We start from the raw sequence: 19322 nt of genomic DNA on the forward strand, positions 1-19322 counted from the left end.
TTATGTCTTTATGGCCCTTTACAGGTGGAGCAGCTGGGTGGTGCAGTGATTAAAGTGTCAGGCCTAGAGTCAAGAAGACTCATTTTCCTGAGTTCAAATCTGGTCTCAGACACTCACTAGCAAGTCACTTAATCCTAACCTTTGCCTCAGTTTCCTCATCTATAAAATGAACTGGAGCAGGAAATGGCAAACCACTCCAGTATCTTTGCCATGAAAACCCCAAATGGGATTAGGAAGAGTCTGAAAACTGAAAAACTGAACTGAAAAATAACTGAACAACAATCATTAGAGAGCATTTTATATAAGTTTTTCTTCTAATAGTAATAACTCCTATGCCTATAATGCTTTAAGATTTACAAAAGGCTTTTCTTAAAGGAGTTCTATGAGGTAAGTCTTGCAAAGATGTTTTCACCCCCAATTTATAGCTAAGGAAATTAAGGCTCAGAGAAGATTCAAAATGGCTCTTTGTTCATATGACAAATGTAATGACTTGTCCAGTTTGTATAACTAAAAAGTAATGGATCCAAGTCTAGGACCTAAGCTTTGATCTACCTGTACAGTGCATTTTCTATAGTACTTCACTGTTGCTTGATCCTCAGTGCTATTGCAATGGAGAACAATATTCATGTGAGCTCGGATGCCGAGGGGAGGCTTCATAAGGGGAAGCTGGACTTGAACTGGGCCTAGAAGGAACAGAATAGCAATCATTTACTTGTGTCTATAACATTTCACAATTTATCCAATGCTTTCCTCACAACAACCCTAAGATGCAGATAATGCAAGCATCATTATGCCCTGTTTTATGGGTGAGAAAACTGAGATTCAGAGAGAGCTGAAGTGATTGCTCAGTGGGCACTTAACTAGGAAGAATCATGGCCATATTTGAAAGCAGGATTCCTGATTCCAAGTGCAAGACTACTTCAACTCCAATGAAAGAGTTCATGACTTCTCCATCCCCACAAAAGGGGGGGATTCCAAATATGTGCCCCTTCCTTTCCCAATACTCTCTCTACTTTGACAGATCATCTAATTCCTGAACACTGTCAGATCTAAGAGGGTCTGAGAAACAAAGCAACTTGTGGCTTTTAACCAGTAAATTGAGGTAAAAAAAAACTTTGATGAAAAGAAATGATAGTATTAGAATACTATTTGAAATGTATTAGAACAACTTTAGTTAAATATTTTCCATTCAGAATATGATTTTTAAGTAGTCCCTAGATTCATGGTTTTTGAAAGATAATGACTCACACTTAAAATATATTCTCGTCTTTTGTAGAAAAGACTATAAAGCTAGTCCATATCTATAGATATGGGTTGCCTGTTGAGGACGGTGCCAGTGAAGAAATGCTTACTTCAGTGTTATCATCTTGTTTCAGGCACCAGGTTTCCATAAGCAGTTGAATTTAAAAAGAACAATAAAATGTTTTCCAAATGGGCATAATCCAAACATGATAATCAATATATAGCCATGATAAGGAAGAGGCTATATATTGAATTTCCATTTGATGTTTCGGGAATCATCAATTGCTTGTTTCCTTTTCCCTCTTGTTGTTGTTATTGTTGTCGTTGTTGTTCAGTGTGGACGTCATGTATGGTTTAAGTGAACCATGGACCAGTAAAAGAGCAGATGTTTGTGGTTTGTGTCTTTGTCCATACAATTTTCTGTTTAGACCCAACAGCAATATTCTAGAAATGAAAATAACAAATCCTAATTTTTCCTGACGTATGCAGATCCTCCCAAGTTTGATAGGATATGGCCGAATATTTCTTCCCTTGAGGTTTCTAATCCAAAGCAAGGTAGGAACCTGCAAAATTCTTCCCGATCTCAGTCACTGAAATTCCTTTCATGAAATCCTATTTTAATTTTTTTCCCTTGGCACTGAAAGCACACAAACATACACACACACACACACACACACACACACGCCTACATGTGCACACAATCTAATATTAGAAAGAACCTGAGGCCAGATCTTAGTCTACTGCAATAAAGATTTGGGGCACATTGTTAATAAAAGAAAAAAAAATAAGCTCTAATCAAAGTTATAAGCACTTTAGCATATTTGCATAGAATATCTCCCCCAGGAAAATGTAATTATTTATCTATGTATTTAATTGGCCTTCACAGTATCATGAGAACTATAAGTTGGAAACATGATAATGACCTGATGCTCCCATTGTCTTCATCAAACCCATTTAAAATATTTCTTGTTTGCTTTTATTTTCTTAAGGGAACTAAATTTTATAAACTTTGTATACAGAGTGGAAGAGAATGTGTGAGAAATAGCTTTGTGAAGCTTATCTAACCCTCAAGCCCCTGATTCCTCTTACTGATGTTTTATGTAGACTATATTATTGGAATTTGGATCTATTTTTCCCCTTTGAACTAGACCTGAGTTAGCATATGACCATCTGTCTTTGATTATTTATGTAAGCATTCCCATTGGTACGAATGACAACCTGTCTTCTGTCCTCAGTGCAATTTTTCTGTTTCCCCAGTTCCAACGACTCAGACAATATTATTGACAGCCTGTAGGGTGAATAGTGCCACAGGATGAAATATGACCACAGTTTAAAACCCAGTAATAAATAGACAAGATATATCGGCATTTTGGTCTTATTTTAACTTAGAAGCTATAATATCTGTAACCAAATATAAATGAAAACTTTTTTTATGGCATTATTTCCCTTTTCTCCTCTTCCCCATCTTTTCTTCATGCAGACAAATAAATAAACACATATCTTTGGCCTTCAACTTGCCCTGATTCTTATATACAGGATGTTCCTTTTAAACTCTAATGAATACAGATGGAGAAGGAAATGGGCAAAAGGAGGAACCAGGAAATGGTTGCTCAGCAAAACAAAATATATTAGCAATTTGTTGAAGAATTCAATTGGAAGGGCCACATTTTCAGTCCTTGATGAGTGATGAAACAGAGACTGTCCTAGATACATACATTACTAACAAATAGAATTATCTTAATCATCTGCTCCAAATGAATTTTCTCCAAGTTTCCCCATGCTCACGTGTAAGAAGAAATACAGATCAAGCTCTCTCCCTTTTAGTATAATTCTTTAAAGATTAGTAGACAGGTTTAGCCGTGCTATTTCTCAGCAAACTAAATGGAAACATTTCAATGCAGTGCCATCCTATATTTTACACTGGATTTTATAGTTCAATAAATTATATAACAGAAAGATATAAAACTTACCAAACCCCCTAAAGTTCAGTTCCAATTGTCCAAGATTACCTATTGTTCAAAAGCCCCAAAAGACCTATTTAAGTGATCCTGCTTCAGTTTAGTGAGGGTCACAGCACAAAACCCTCCTTCAAGTATTGTGGGCAATATTCCCTTGACTGCTATGATTGATTGCAAATGGATTTGTTTCAAAACTGACCATTTGAGATAAAATTGTTGGACTAGAGATTTTAGTTTAGGACAATCATACCTCAGCCTGGTCGTGCTTTGTCTTGTCATCTTAATGTGGCCTTTGCTTCTTGTGCCAACTGTCCTTCATGAAAAGCTGGTTAACAAATGGCAACCAGAACAAAGGAGAAAAAATAAGTCACCAAGCTTATGCCTGATAGTCACAGGAATTTCTAGACTTCAAAGGACAGACTTAAACAGTTAATATCTAGACTTCTCTGGGATCCATCAGGCTGGGACTTAACCAAATTGACTTGGTGAGTTTTACTAAGTTGGTTCAATTCTGTTCGTTTCAAAATTAAAGATGCTGTGTGATAACTCTGTAGCTGTTCAATCCAACCAGAGGTGATCAAACTGGTTGTATGTGTATCAGCTTTTATTTTTCCAAATCAAATTATCTGATGAATTGAAGTAAAAGAATAAGACAAACAAACAAAAATCCTTCTAAGAGGAAATAGGCTTACTAAGGAGCCTAAATCACCTGTATTATATGTCCAAAATATTCTGTTTTCATTTGATCCATAATGGTATGATTTTAATGATAGCCATCATTTTTGACAATCTTCATTACTGACAATTTTAACAGTTTTCAGCCACGTAGCACCCATCTTTTTCAAAGAAAGAAAACCAAACACTGAACAAAAAGTAAGCACATGAGCCAAAATGAAGAAAAAGAATCCCCAAACAACAGTTACAAATAGTATATTCATGCAGAGTTTCTTTTCAGGTGGACTGAATTTTAAAATTTCATTGCCAAATGATTACGTTTTTGAAAGTTGCTCTTTTGTTCCTATGTGGTACCTTTCTAATTTGCTGTTCATTCTTTTAAACTATCCAGTTGCTCCCAAATTAGCTTTGTCAACAGTTTCTTCTGTTCAAGTTGCAAACCACAAGAGAGGTAGGAATTCTTGGATTCATACAGTGATTTCATGGTGTTATGTGTTGTGAAACATTGCACTGTATGAATCTAGAATATCTGTGAAGTGTTCCCATCAGCTTCTTGGTGAGGCATGCGGATGATACCAATAGATGCATCTAGTAGCACTGAGAATGTCAACCATACATCCCCCCCCAAAAAAAAAGATGTTTCACACTTAAATTTGCTTGCAATTAAAACAATGCTGCCACATTTGTTTTCTGTGGGATTGATGTGTGAATAAGAATATAACAGTTTAGATTCCTGTTTTGAAAATGAATGTTTGAGTTTTAATGTGGTTACTCATTTATGTGGTAAATAAGGAAACCCACTTCTGTTAGTTTCATGTATTCTTTTTTTTTTCCTGTTAGGAAATAATAGTAGGTGCAATTCCTTTTGTCCATATTATTCAGTGATAAAGTATCTCCCCACAAAATATTGGAAATAATCCCATTATACTGAATTTATACTTCTGATCATTTTAGCCTTTGGGGCACTTCAGTGAAAGGAATGTTTCAGATTACATAATTGCATTATTTCCTGAAAATATTCGAGTTCTGTTGCCTTCCTTAAATGAGAGACAGCAGTTTCTCATCTGTGACTCAAGCTCAGCTCATATCTGTCACTCAAAGGCTGAAGATTCTTGAGGAAACATTCTCCTTTGTGTCACCATTTCCCTTTTAATGTGTTGTACATGATGGGTGCGTTTTGTTTCTCATACTTAATTGTTGGGCATGTGTCATCTTTCATGCAATACCAATTACAGAGAAATAAGTTTCTTTCTCAAAATTCTGATCTTAGTTTGACCTAATCAGTGAAAATGATCAAAACAAGCCTGACTATTCCTCGTGAAATTTAATCAAGTTGCTTCCAAGGATCCAATCCAGGCAGGCTTTGTCCCTTTGTGTTTTGTAGAGAAACATTAGTAAAGAAATATTGAGGGGAAAGAATGAAGCCAAGATTGCCTAAAATACATCTCTTGACGTTTGTCAAAGTGTGATTTTAAATATCAAAAAGGATCAAAAGGTTACTGTTGAAAGAAATCTAAATGGGTTCAAAATTTCAAGAGAAGGTAATTATACTAATGGGATAAATGTACGTTGATGACATACAGATACAGACATATGAATATATGTATATATGTGTACTAGTGAGAAGTTGGTGTTCTATGGTAAACATAGGGCCTCACAAAATGTCAAATCAAGGCACTGAAAGTAAAGCAGAAATTACTTTCTTCATCATTTCAAGAAATATTAACCAGAATAAAAACTATATATATAAAAGCAACTTTCAAAAAGTTGCCTCTTCCAAGTCATCTCAGGAAATACTATTTTCAGGGCATTTGCCAGAGATGCCTTAACCTGAATTTTGACGTGTCATTTAAGAAAACAGAACTGCGGAGTCCCTGACTTTCCATCAAAGAAAGGAAGTCTTTATTCAATGAATAAAAAGATGGACTTTTTTTTCTATAGAAAGATACATTTAATTTATTTTATAATTTGAGTCTTTGGGATCAAGTCACTGAGTCAATAGCAAAAGAGCTTCCAGATTTTTTATACCAGAAGTAAATGTTTGTGCAAACAAAACAATAGATATTCAAAATTCCTAATCTGAGAGATATAGAGAGACATGTACACACAGGCAGAGAGACAGAGACAGAGACAGACAGAGAGACAGGGAAAGGCAGAGAAAAAGAGAGAAAGTAGCGCTACCTAAAGTGACTTTGACAAACCTTTCCCTGTGATTGGTTAAAATGAACCTTTTGGTTTCAGGAATGGACTTCCCCCCCCCCCCCATGGCTTAATTGGATTATGGAAGGAATGATTTCTAAATCATTACAAAAACATTCTAGGTATGATCCTAAAGCATTAATAAAGATTCCACTGGACACAATCTGCAATGAGTTTTATGTTGGTAAATGTTTTATAACTAGCTCTCCAAGGGGAAAGGGGGAACTATATGTAAAAATTTTTTAAATTTGATCTGAATCAATATTTTTTCAAGTATTTCTTAAGTCTATACAATCAGTAAAACAAGCCCTAAATTTTAAAATTTGTCAATTTTCTTTACAATGATAATTTAATAGTTGACTCACTTGAGTCATGAACTAGATCCAGAATACCTTTGGTCTCAACCTTCTTACTTATTTCTCTTTTGGTTTAAGCCTGGGGTTTTAGAATACTTTTATTAAGTCTAGACTAAATATATTCCTGCTATTTCCATCTCCATTTCCATGAGATAAAAGATTTGTGGTGCTCTCTAGCTTTTCTACCATCTTAGAAATATGAATTTAAGCCAGAACACGAACAAACATTTTTCTTAAACTTCCGAGAAGAGAAAACATAAGCACTCACCATACTTTAATATTCCTAGCTGTAACTAGGTCCAAATTAGTGCAAATAACAAACCCCAAGAAGTGATTGCGTGACTTCAAATTCACACTATTTCAAGCTATAATTATGTAAAAAATAGTAATTGATTTGAGCCTAATGAAAATATGAAGTCAGAATTCAAATAATGTGACCACTTCAATGTATTCATCATTTGCTATTCAGAACCTAGCAATATTTTTTCTCTCAATCAAAACAACCAGATGAAAGAACTCTAGTTTTACTCATTTACCCCAAAACTGGCATTGTTTATTTTTAACCCATGATATGCCACTGCATATTTTGCACATCCTATCATCCAGAACCCAGAGAGGAAACCCCCCCCCAACAAAATAAAAGCAGATCTAAGACAGCCAGGAGACTCAAACTTTCCCCTCCCTTTTAACTTTCTTATTCTTACTCTCTTTTTTCTCTTCCCATCTCTGTGACCTCATTCTGAATCATTTCTAAACACTATTCATTTCTAATCATCTCCACTAATCGACATTTCTACCTTTTCTTCTGAAAAAAATGGGCTATTTTTTTCTCTCTCCTCTGATTTCCTGAGTCCACATGCCTTGCTTGCCAGAAAGTATATGCTACATTTCTGCTATTTATCTTCATAGTCACCTTTTCTACCTCTCCCAATGTATGGTAAGCATGAAGCAGACAGAACCTATATATCACCCCTGTGCCTGACGTGGGGCTTGAACATAGCAGGAACTCAAAAAGTGTTTATTGCTTTTGGTGACAATTATAATGAGGATGATGATCATGAGAATGAAAGCACACTTCCTACCCTTCCTAACCATTTAAATACATTTCAGGAGTTCTCTCTGACTATTTTCACACCACATTTAAATAACCTGTGAAAAAAGTCACAAATTCAGTCCAATAGATGATTTGCCTGGATAGGAATGATTTCTTTAAGTCCAAAGTTTTAACGAATTCAGTCTTTCTTTGTAAATTCATTCTAGATGGGTTGCAAATGAGGAACAGAACTCAGTGGGAAATTTAGGGGACATTTATGCCCTTTGAGAGGTCCTCCACTGCTTCAGATCTTGGAGCAGCCTGGGAGCCATTTTTCTGAATATCAATTATCATCCCCTCAGGGTCTTGCTCAGTGCATCCTAACATCTACACTAATTTAATAAACTAATATGTGTTATGTAAATGAAAACTGTAAATGTTTGTCCTAGTTATATTAGAGTATATTTGATAAGTTTCCTTACCTCTAAAATGAGGGGTTTGACCTAGATAGATGGAAGACTAATGCCTTTCAGATGAAGATCCATGATGCTTTATTTTAAGTTCCCTATTTTTTTAAAAAAAGATACCTAGTGCTTTGCAGTTACTGTTTGCCTTTTCCTTTTCTCAGAACATTTCCATATCCTCTCTTCACAACTGGGAGCTGTATCATAGGTCGATTTGGGAGCCAAAGGGGCTATATGTGTTGTTCAAATTCTATCCAATCAATACTAGCATTAGTTCCCATCTTAGATTACAAGACATTTTAAACCTCAAAGGTCTTTATAGAGTTCTTCCTCCATGCAAAGTTTTGATTAGGATTGAAATCTCCTGAGGTAATTCAACTTCTTCTTTCAAGATTCACCAATCAGTATTCTACCAAGACAAGTTGTTCTTTGCTGATAATATCATCAGCAAAATGGAGCCTCCAAGATGCAATGATTCAATACAAAGCATATTATATACTAGGTGGTAATCTTGTTTATGAACTGTCCCTACAGATTCATAGCAAGGAACAGAGAGGATTGAGGGAATAAAAGATTCTTATCATTATAGGTTTTGCTGAATGAAAACTTTGGCCTCTCCAGATGAATATTGGTAACTCACCATTAAAAAACAAACAGTGTTCCCAATGGCAATTCTGGCCACTGGAAAACCCTTAAAGAGTGATACAAAGATCTACAAAGGAGAATTACTTTAAAGGAAACCCTCAACTTTAGTTTCATGATATTGGGGACAAATGGGCTCAGTCTAGAGTGATGAACAGAGCAACCATACCCGTCAATGTGGATCCACTTCCAGACTGGGTTTGAGTTCCCAGTCAAGGAAAATCAGCAGGATTAAGAAGTCTTAGCTCCTCCATTACCCCAACAGAAGTTCTAAATTTCTATAGGGGACTTATTAGGGAATTAATTCTGTCAGTACCACCCTCTAGGTTAATTTATTCCCTGAAAGTTCCTCATTCCCTGATAGTGGCTGAATTCTTCTGGATAGACTTCTCTAGAAGTATATTTGTTTCAACTGCTTCTGCTATCGAGATTTCAACTTTTTTTGAATTTAATTAAATTCAATTATAAAAACATAATTCAAAGAGATGCCACAACAGAATTCCTTTTTTTTAAAAGGATATAGGGAGTGGGTAAGCTAATAACTGATCAGGTATAATGTGACTATAGTGATACTGGTATTATTAATTCAGGTGCATTTTACACCATAGTTTGTATTTCTAGTACTATTTTCTAGAAAATTAAACATATCAGAAATGCCTTTTTATTGACATTACTTCCAAGATACGTGGGTACTTACCTCTCTATTCCAACCCCCTGCCCAACAAGTTGATCTTAAATATAATCCTGTCGTTAGTTTGTCCTGTGTGAACTTCCCCTTTGGTCTATATCCTCTCCAAGCAATAAGTGTGCCTGTGATACCCCTGCACCCAATGATCACCTAACCATCATATTCTCCTCTCCACCACCCTACCCCCATCAAAAAACCCATTTGCTTTAGATTTCTTTCCTTTATGACTCTGATTCCTTCTTTTTAAGGTAATAACCAATTCTCCTAATAATAATATGCAAGACATAATTTTGTATATACATATATCTTTTTGTCAAATGATACCTTTTCTAATTTGGGGAGGGGTAGGAGAAAGGGAGATGCCTGGGAACTTTAATGTAACAAACAAGTTAATTAATTAATTTAGAAACTAACCCAAACTACGTTAATAAGTGTTGATGTTGCTAGGTGGAGATTATGGTCTCTATCCTCCCTTCTGCAGCATGGTATAGCGGAAAGAGCATTGGATTTGGAGTCAATATGGAGTCAGATCTTAATTTTCCTACTTATGTGATATTTGGCAAGTCACTTAACTTCTCTGAGCCTCAGTTTCCTTTTCTATCAAATAAAGAGATTGGACTAAATGATCTGCAATGTCCCTTCCCAATCTAAGGATTTGATCATGTAAAGGTATGCACTTTAAATAGCCAACTAGATATATTGCCTTGTCTTTGATGTCTAACCTGAAGGACTGAATCTAAAAGTGACCACTTGAGGCCTATAAGAAAGATGGAACTGTTGTTTTATTCTTTCAGTCACCTCAGTTGGTAAAGTACTTATATGGTCATAGCAGAAGGCTAGTAGGAAATAGATATTTTTGACAGGCAGGGCTATTAGTAGTTGTCATAGATGCCTCCACATACACACACTCTGCCTACGTGAAGGTATAGGCATCCCTCTGTATCTCAGGAAAGTGATAAAGAAAACTTTCTCCTCATATAAACTCTCCATCCACTCTTCTTCATACACACCATTCTCTGTTTTCTTATAATTACTTCTACCAGAAGAGTTTTCTGTACGTAGAACGTATGTTGTCCTTGGCAGAGGTCAATTAAATGATGACTTCTCATCAGTGGCAGGGAAGGGAGTCAATATTCTTTCCTCTTATGATCATACAATCTTTTGCCATTTTCTGTTGTCTCCCTGCCTCATCTTACTTTAGAGTATGAGACTGTCAGCACCCCAGTGTAGCTCAGATTCTCTAAGAAGACAAAAGAACAGCGGTCTGGAGTTGTAATGCCTGCCTACTCCTTTCCCTGAGAAGTTTAAACGCCACATTTAAATATGAAAGAGAAATTAATATTTAGGTGAAAAGTTGTTTTCACTTGAAGATTCCCTTCCCTTTCCTGGTATTCTGTGTTTGTTGCAAACACACGAGACATTGGTCTCATTTAAAGTCTTTCTCCAGTCACTGAGAAATTGCTGAAAGAAAGGAGAAATGTTAGGAGTTCAGATCCCCCTCCCTCCTCCTTTTTGGGTAAAAGGTAGTTAACTTACTAAAAGAGTGGCAACATACTTAGGATTCCAAAGATCACAAAATGCTCTCTCTCCTCTGTTTTATACCGAGATCATCAGAGGAAGGGGTACTCGATTCATTATCCTTGTTTTAAGTGTGTACAAAAATAACAAGAATAAATGGGCATTTGCATCAGTGGAATTTGAATTCTTCCCAACTCCTAAAAGGTATACAACTGCAAATGCTTCCATTTCATCTACTGCTAAAGACTCTCTTCAGTCATGTTATGAATGTCTGACTATTTCTATCCTGCTTGCAACAGTCGCTCTTCCCATGCCAGTCCGAACATTTGTCCTCATGTGCTTCATCACTCCCCATATCTGTCCTGCCATTCCGCCATCTTTTTACTCATGCCTCATTTGATCCAAGCATGTGATATGCAATGACTCTACTACTGTATACATTTGTGTATACATTTCTGTTCTTCCTTGAAAGACTGTGAATGCTTCGGCCACTCCAAACGGTGCAGTTATATCGAGCTGCTCAATACAGTCATTTGCGTGAGCTGTAAACACAACACTAGAGGGCAGCACTGTGAGTTATGCAGGCTGGGCTACTTCAGAAATGCTTCTGCACAGCTGGACGATGAAAATGTATGCATAGGTCAGTTTCATTATCATTCTGGCTTTTGTTCTGGGCCTTTTGGAGCGAATGGGACCTGCTTATAAGTTGGAGGCTTATAGCAGTAGAGACGAGTGATGTGCAACACAATTGTTACAGAAGAGTCAAGATAGAATGAGTTCTTTCAGTGGATACAAGTATCTCTGAGGTAGACTTCGAACTCATGCTAGTTGAAATCTGAGTTTGAGAGTGTGCTTTCAATGTTCACAATTACCTGGAAGAGTGTGGTGAAAGGTAGTAAAGAATTCATTCTCCCCTTCTCTTCCTAAGATCTTAAAATTCGGTGATAATTGCTTATCCTTTTTCATATGATTCCTTTTAAATTTAATTTCAGATATGAAAACATTCATCTAGAGAATGTTTGCTATGATAGGTCTAATGCAATTGGGACCACATTCTGCCTTGTTATATAATTGATCTTCAGTACTTTTAGATAAATGAAAATATAGATTTCTGAGATTAGAACTCCATAATAGCTAGCCCTTGGATTATCAATCCATACTGGCAAACAAAATTTCATTTTGGGGTTTGTTGTTGGTTTCATTATAAATCATGACTGTGGGTTCTGGATTCTCACTACTGTGATAGAAGCAAAAAAAAATATTCTCCTTCTCTCAGTGGCCAGAGATCAAGTACAGAAGGGCTGGGATCGTGGGTACCTGGTGCCAATCAGTCCTACATTGGTTGCTTTGAATTTACAGAACCTCATGACAGTGAGTCCTCCAAGCCCAATCCAATCACCAACTTCATCAACAATATCATCTTTACTATTTTGCTCACTACTCTGCTCAGATCTCACTGTCACAGTGTGTTGTTTGTTTGTTTGTTTGTTTGTTTTAGGGGAACTTGGGTCTTATTTCATAGCAAACATCAATGTGAAAGGGTAGCAATATTTCAAGGATACACAATTTTAGTAGTTTGCATGGCTATGCTCCTCTGTCCTCTCACCAATGAGGACCTTTGTGAATTATTGTGGAAGAAAAAAAAAACAACTCCCTGGTGGCCAGGCTTTTGCCTATATGGTCTTCAAGAAGTCACTTAAACTTATCTGGTCCCCTCATTTGTTTCCTGATTGGGGAACTGGTTTAGATGACCACTAAAGGTCTTTACATCTCTTAAACTAATATCCTATGATCCTATAGACTTAGTCTTCACTGGAACTTTAAAAAGAAGCACATTCCATAATTAGGTAGACCCATTCTCAAGACTTTTAAAGCCAAATCTAAATCATCTCCACACAATGTTGATATAGGACAGAAAAAAAATGGATCTCAAAAATTGAATTTCACTTTAAAATTCAATTTCTAGAAATTAATCTATTCTACACATTAAATAGAATATAGAATAGATGTTCTATAAATATCTATTCCAGGTTATAAATTCTTATTTCTAATGGATCATGTCATAAAATAAAATAAACAGTAATAAGAATGTTTACAAAGTCAAAGCTAAAGTGGAAACTCACATTTGGAGCCTTAAATGCCTAGACAATATCATAAAAAATACCATAAAACATTAATGAAACATTTAGGACAACAAACCTAAGGGTTACAGAAAAACTAATCCTTGCTCACCAAAAAAAAGTATTGATAGACATTTTCATAGTCAACTTGGAGAAGAACTTTGGAAACAAGCAGGTATCACTTTAATAAGCAAGAGTAAAGTCTGGTAGTAGCCAAGTGCAATTAGTTTTGCAAAATATAAATGAAAGTAACTTATTTCCAGATAGATCCCAGGAAGTGACTAAGATATGAATGAAATAAAAAAAAACTTCTATGAGAAAAATTTACATGAAATCAGTCAACAATCTGTTGAGAACAAAGTATTGAAAAATTACTGTTGTACAGGTTTTGTGATGGGAACAGAGTATTATCTCCATTGTATAGATAAAGAAATTTATTTTGAGAGTATTTTTTCAAAAAGTTATTTTTCATATACTTTACCAAGCTGAAAAAGGAAGATAATTCTTTCCCTAAAAATTATTAATATATATTGTCATGACCACTATAGCCCCTCTGGATTGCGTAACTCATTTGAAAGCTACATTATGCTGAGGAAAATGCAACCCAGGATATGGAATCAAGAGATCTATCTCAGTTCTAAAGTCAGCTCTGTATCATTTCATCTCACTTGTATTTGATTTCTTTGTCTGTAATAAGCAGCCCTCCGATGGATGATAGATCAATTCAGTCCAATTAAATAAGCATTTATTAACCATTTGCTAATCAAGCACTATGGATATAAAGACAATAATGAATAATTTTATCATCATGTATCTTATCATCTATTGAATAAAGACTTCTAAAATCTCCTTTTAGCCCCAATATTTAATTCTACTTTAAAACCGAGAACAGAAAATGTATAGTTTATTTTAAATTAATTAAGCCAAGAATATGATCTTCAGCCAAATCCCTCAAACATATTTCATCATTGGGTGGAGATTTCCTTGGGATATAAAATCCTGTTCTAGTAGAGAAGTTCTGAAATATCAATGGAATGGTAATGATTTCCAATGTAGATCCACTTGAAGAGTTTCATCCTCTAAAGTTTGGCCACAAGTTGATGGGTTTTTTTTTTAATTGCCACAACATATGAATATCATCTACTAATGTGGAGATATTGTGAACTCCATTGGTTGTTGGAGCTGGGAAGCATGAGGAGGAAGCTCATTGAAATCAGAGATTCCTTGAAATATTAAAGGAGAATTTGAATAATCTATTTCTGTATTACTTATCTCTGTAATTTCTTAATCTTGTATTCTTGCAACAACGTTATGATTTTCTACTGTCTCCATTTTAAAGATGAGAAAAAATTAAGGCTCAGTGTAATTAAGTGATTGTTGTTTTTTTTTTACTTCAAAGAGCATATTCAGCTTAAGAAGCATAACTCCAGAGCTGTTTCCATCATACTTCATGGACATGATCTATCAGATTGAATTCCTCAGACATTTTTGTTATTTTTTTAATAAAAACTGGCTGTGCATTATGTGATTTTGAGCAAAACCAAGCCTAATTAGTACCTGATAGAAATGGAAAAAGTATAATCTTTATAACATTCACAATATATTTTTGGACTGTAGTCAGAAAAACTAAAAGGCACAGAGTCCTTTTTGAGCCTCATCTCTAGGGTTCACTTGAATTGGGTCTCATCTAACATACATGCGAATGCCATAGTCAAAAGACACCATACTTGTAGGAAGGAGAAAGGTAATAAAGCAGGAACCACATTAAATGCTTTAAACAAATACAAAATGTAAAGCTCTTTGGCTTAATTTCCCAAGTTAAGTTTCTAGATAAAGCAATGAGAAAGAAAATGAACAACTCATGACGATTTTATTCTAAACGAACTCTCAATGTCAGTTGGTGATTTAGCTTAGTTTATGCTCTCATTAGTTTTAGATCTCATCCCAGACATGCAGAAGAACCACATGATACCCCTCTGCACAAGAGCATCCAAGCCAAAGCTCTATCGCTTTATTGGAAAATCTCACTTAATTACCCTGAAAATGTGTGTGTATGTTGTGTGTGCTTGGTGTGTATGTGTGTGTGTTTAATCACTCCTACTATTTATAACAATATGGAAAGCTTAATATGCCTTTTTACACTGGTATTTACTAAAGAAAATTACACTACTCAAGAGCAAGTTGTTTTCAACATTTGCAAAAGAAGTTTGTTTAGCAAAATTCTGAACAACTGGAAAATCTTATTTTATGGAGGCAAACGAGTTTCTGTTCATAGTCTGACATTATTCAAATCAACTATAGTTCTTGGTAAGTATTATGAGTGACATTTTAGGTGCAACTGAAATTTGGCAATGATTCTATATAACCTGCTCACAATTTAATTTAAACTCTAAATTTTTAAAAGGTTGACCTTAAGAAAACCTGTATATCTCCATTTTAACCCTAAGTAGATCATCTGTTCTTGCAACCAATGCATTAAAATAAACATAATTGTAATATTTTTGAGTTTATTTGAATATTTTCCCTCTGTATCTAAAATATCTTTATCTGTAGACTATTGCATAGCAAATGTCCATTGAACCTTCTAAATAAAGATTCACTCAGAAGCTATATGATTTTTAATTGACTCTAGTAGCCCATCAGGAAAGAATAATGACCTATGGGGAGACCTGTGCACAGCTAGCATTTCTCATATTTATGATCTAAGCTCCAATTAAGGTTGGAGAGCCTATAAGAATGGGTTTGCCTTACTGAAGATAGCCCAATTGGGCCTAAGTATGTTTGCCTGCAAGTGATTGAGAGTTGAATTTAATTTTACCTTACAAAGAAAGAGCTGATGAAAATGTATGGGAATCCATCCAATTCAGTGTTATAAAATTAGCCATTTAGCAAAAGAGATTGGCTTGAAATTTTGAGTCCCATCTAAGTCCTCGCTTTTCTAACATTTAAACAAAATCCATCACTTTCCCATTTAGAGTCTCTGCTATGTGCTGTCCATCAATGGCAACTTTTTTTGGTCAACTCTCTCACCTCAGTTGTCACATGGTCATGCGTATCCATAAGATGAAACTGAAATTTTGGTGACATACATAAGAAACTACTAGTATCATTTTATTCTGTGGGAAATATAAAATGTTTAAAGGTATCCCATATGCACCATCCACCATGATAACTACTTCATGATTACTGATAGTTCCCATTTTCATAAATGTTCCAAACATAACTGTCATATCTTTCAAAATGTATGTAATTACCCTGTGGTGACACAATAATTACATGAAAATGGCATAGTCACATGTTTCTCAGACATATACCATCCAGTTAAACTGGCAACAAGAGCTATATAGACATGTGGTTGAGTCGGTCTTGCTAATGCTGTGATCTAGATATCAGACAAGCAAATATGTGATTACTGCAGACATGCAAAGCATATCTCAGAGGATTAGTGTACCATTAGCAATTGAATTCACCCTAAAATCAGACTATTCAGAATTGTAAATAATCTTGTGTCAAGTAAAGAACTAAAATGATATCATGAAGACGATTGCTGCCATTTATATAGCACTTTAGAAATTGCAAAGCACTTTAAAAAACATTTTTAGTAAACCCCAGACCTCTAATTTCTAAAGAAGAATGAGAGGCAGAAACATGGCATCATGACTACAATTCTGGCCCTTGAATGACATAGACCTTAGGTTCCAATTCCATCTGTGATACTTCATTGTGGTGTGTTGTTACTCATCCTTCCTACTCAAAGAAGACCAAATGCCATCATGATTTTGGGGTCAGAGTAGAGTGTGTTTGGTTAATGCAGGAAACCACAGAAACTCCTTGAGTCTCAATATCATTCTCTTTTAAATTGAGGGCTGATAATCATACCTGCTGTCTGTCCCTTCCTCACAGATCAGCTCTGAGGATAGAGTGAACTAATGTATGAAAGGTGCTTTGCAGACTATAAAGTGTTATTTTGATAAATGAGAGGAATTGCAAGGCAGTTTTATGACAACCAGATGTGCACTTCATTTCTCCCTTCTAGATTTACAGATAAGACATAGCTCTCTCTCCTTTCCTTAGTAGACTGTGCTATATGAGTTTTGGGTTAAGTATTTTTAATGATAAACAAATTCTTAATATTTGATGTGGGTTTTACATTGAATTTCAATTCATGTTATTTCTAAGAATGTCTGAGTAACATCCAAATTAGCAACTTTTTCTGTGATGCCCACTGAGAGGCCTTCTGCTGCTCAAATGTTCCACAGTGGGAGGGGGTAGGGGTGGGAGGGAGGGTTGGCATCCAAGACCTTATAGTCATTAATTACTGTTGTTAGCTAATTGATTGGATTATTATTATGGAACCATGTTTTCCAGGGGTGTCTATGCTTTCTTAAGCATAAAGACTATTAATACTATTATCTGTAATGTATAGATTATAAATAACAGGAAAGAGATAATCAAGTTGCTCCTGGACATTTAAAATGCCAATATTTTATTTAAAAAATTTTTAAGTGTGAATTCTGAAATGATTCTAGTGCTGAGGAGTAAAATACTTATTGGGGCCAGGTATAAATGGAGAACTTAAAGATAACAGTCTATTCTTTACACCCTTCTCATCACACTCTTTCTTGTCATGAGGCTCAGACCTTCCACTATGGAAACCCAGGGATTACCTCTCAATGGATTCTGGTGACTTGAATTATGAGCAGAATCTTCTACATATCTCAATATTATATAAATATATTATTACCTAATGTATTATAATGAATCACAAAGCAACCATAATGATACTAAAAGGGAAAATACATTCAAGAAAGTATAAAGAATTTGCCCAGGGTTACAGAGAGGTGGGGGATTAGGATATAAACCCCTTATTCCTAATGTGGCAAGCCATCTTTTTCTAATTGACTTTGCCTAAAAGTCTTGTGGAAATCTAGATAATTGTCAAATGTTTCTGATCTTAGGCAAGTGTCACTTCTCAAAGTATTGAGAACACATTTCATCACTAAGAGTGTGAAATACATAAAATTTCATTTTCACTTTCACATGTTCACAGTGGCCATATAGAAAGAGTCGTAAGGAAAAAAATGACTTTGAGGTTATAATGCACTATGATTGACTTGAGTTCGGGAAGTTTACCTCTATACTGAGACTGTTATTTTCAGATCAATAAAAGCTATGACAAGTCACCTAATAAATGCAACATGTGTTTAAACTCATGACTGAAATAACAAATTAGTTAACTAAGTGCTATTCCAAATATGGAAATAAGAGTCTCTTCGAAATAAACAAAGTGCATTCACTAGCAAAGTGTTGTTTTTTTTCAAAATATTCAGCAGGACTTCAAGTGATGAGTATTACAGATAGCCCATTTGAGTAATTTAAAACAGATTTTCCACTGATGGCATATAGATGTATCTTTGATATATAAACCTCCTATAATGTTCATTAGTCTAAGTGAAAAAATGGAATCTCCATTATGGGGGTTAGAGTCAAAGTATATTAAGTCTTATGCCCTCTAGAGTTTTCAGTTGCCTTCCTCTCCTCTCATAAAACAGTATCAGAGAAGGCTGAACAAATGACTAAATGGAGCTAAAATAGGCACATTACCAAAGCATTTCATTACTGGGTAGGATCCCTTTAAGTAATACGATGGAAATGCTCTCCTTGATTATAATTTATGAGCTATATGGACCTGTCTCCAGCATGTGTGTTGTCTTGTTTCTACAGAGTGTTTTTGTAACCCTTTTGGCTCAATCCATGACCGTTGTAATGGCACAGGATTTTGTGAGTGTAAGACGGGAACAACAGGGCGTAAATGTGATGAGTGTCTGCCAGGAAATTTCTGGCACTTCGGCTGTCACCGTAAGTAATTCTGGGAGCTGACCTTTACCTCTTGAAGCTTGGCTACTTCTTCATGTCTCTGTTAGTATGTGCATCTACTTAAAGCAGAAAAAAGCTAACGTGCTAACAAACTTTAAAAGCTACCTAGTGCCCTAACCTATGGACAGGAAGAAAATCATTAAGTGGCAGGATTGGTCCATTTAGCTCTCCTTTTAAGTCCTATACCTTTGCCCTCTGATGCCAAGAGGAGTTCATATTAAATCCAGATATGTGTGTGAATGGCCAAATATAAATTATGTGACATAGTAGGGACCTAACTGAAATGTACACCACAATATGAAAGATGATGTGGATGTGGTTAATATATTTCTTGAACTGAATGAACCCTTTAGCATCCTCTGAAATTGGAGTCAATAAATTAAATGAAAACTGAATAATATATTACTGCACTTATATTGCTATCATTACCAAGTCTTAACCAAACAACAAAATGCAATAAATCTAAAGAATAGTTTAATGCTTCATTTAAAATAAATGGTAAAAAATCAATATTAGCTCTTGAACTTTTAAAGATAGGGACTATACAGGA

At 35.3% G+C, this 19322-nt stretch overlaps 1 protein-coding gene across 8 annotated transcripts in view; it reads left to right on the plus strand.

Annotated features, from left to right (window-relative positions):
- NTNG1 (netrin G1) overlaps positions 1–19322 on the plus strand; it is a 473391-nt gene that overhangs the window by 388952 nt on the left and 65117 nt on the right. For 2 of the 8 annotated variants that reach the window (XM_016429054.2, XM_016429055.2), the window contains exons 6-7: positions 11248–11415; positions 18620–18754. The exons of 2 other annotated variants lie outside the window; for them this stretch is intronic. In XM_016429054.2, the coding sequence (XP_016284540.1) occupies positions 11248–11415; positions 18620–18754 (303 nt within the window). Of the gene's footprint in view, positions 1–1731; positions 1798–4266; positions 4327–11247; positions 11416–18619; positions 18755–19322 lie in introns of all 8 variants that reach the window. 4 more of the 8 variants (XM_056819153.1, XM_056819152.1, XM_003340406.4 and 1 more) reach the window with 3 other exon arrangements.

The sequence above is a fragment of the Monodelphis domestica genome, chromosome 2 (genome assembly GCF_027887165.1).
Source record: "Monodelphis domestica isolate mMonDom1 chromosome 2, mMonDom1.pri, whole genome shotgun sequence".
NCBI classification, from domain to species: Eukaryota; Metazoa; Chordata; class Mammalia; order Didelphimorphia; family Didelphidae; genus Monodelphis; species Monodelphis domestica.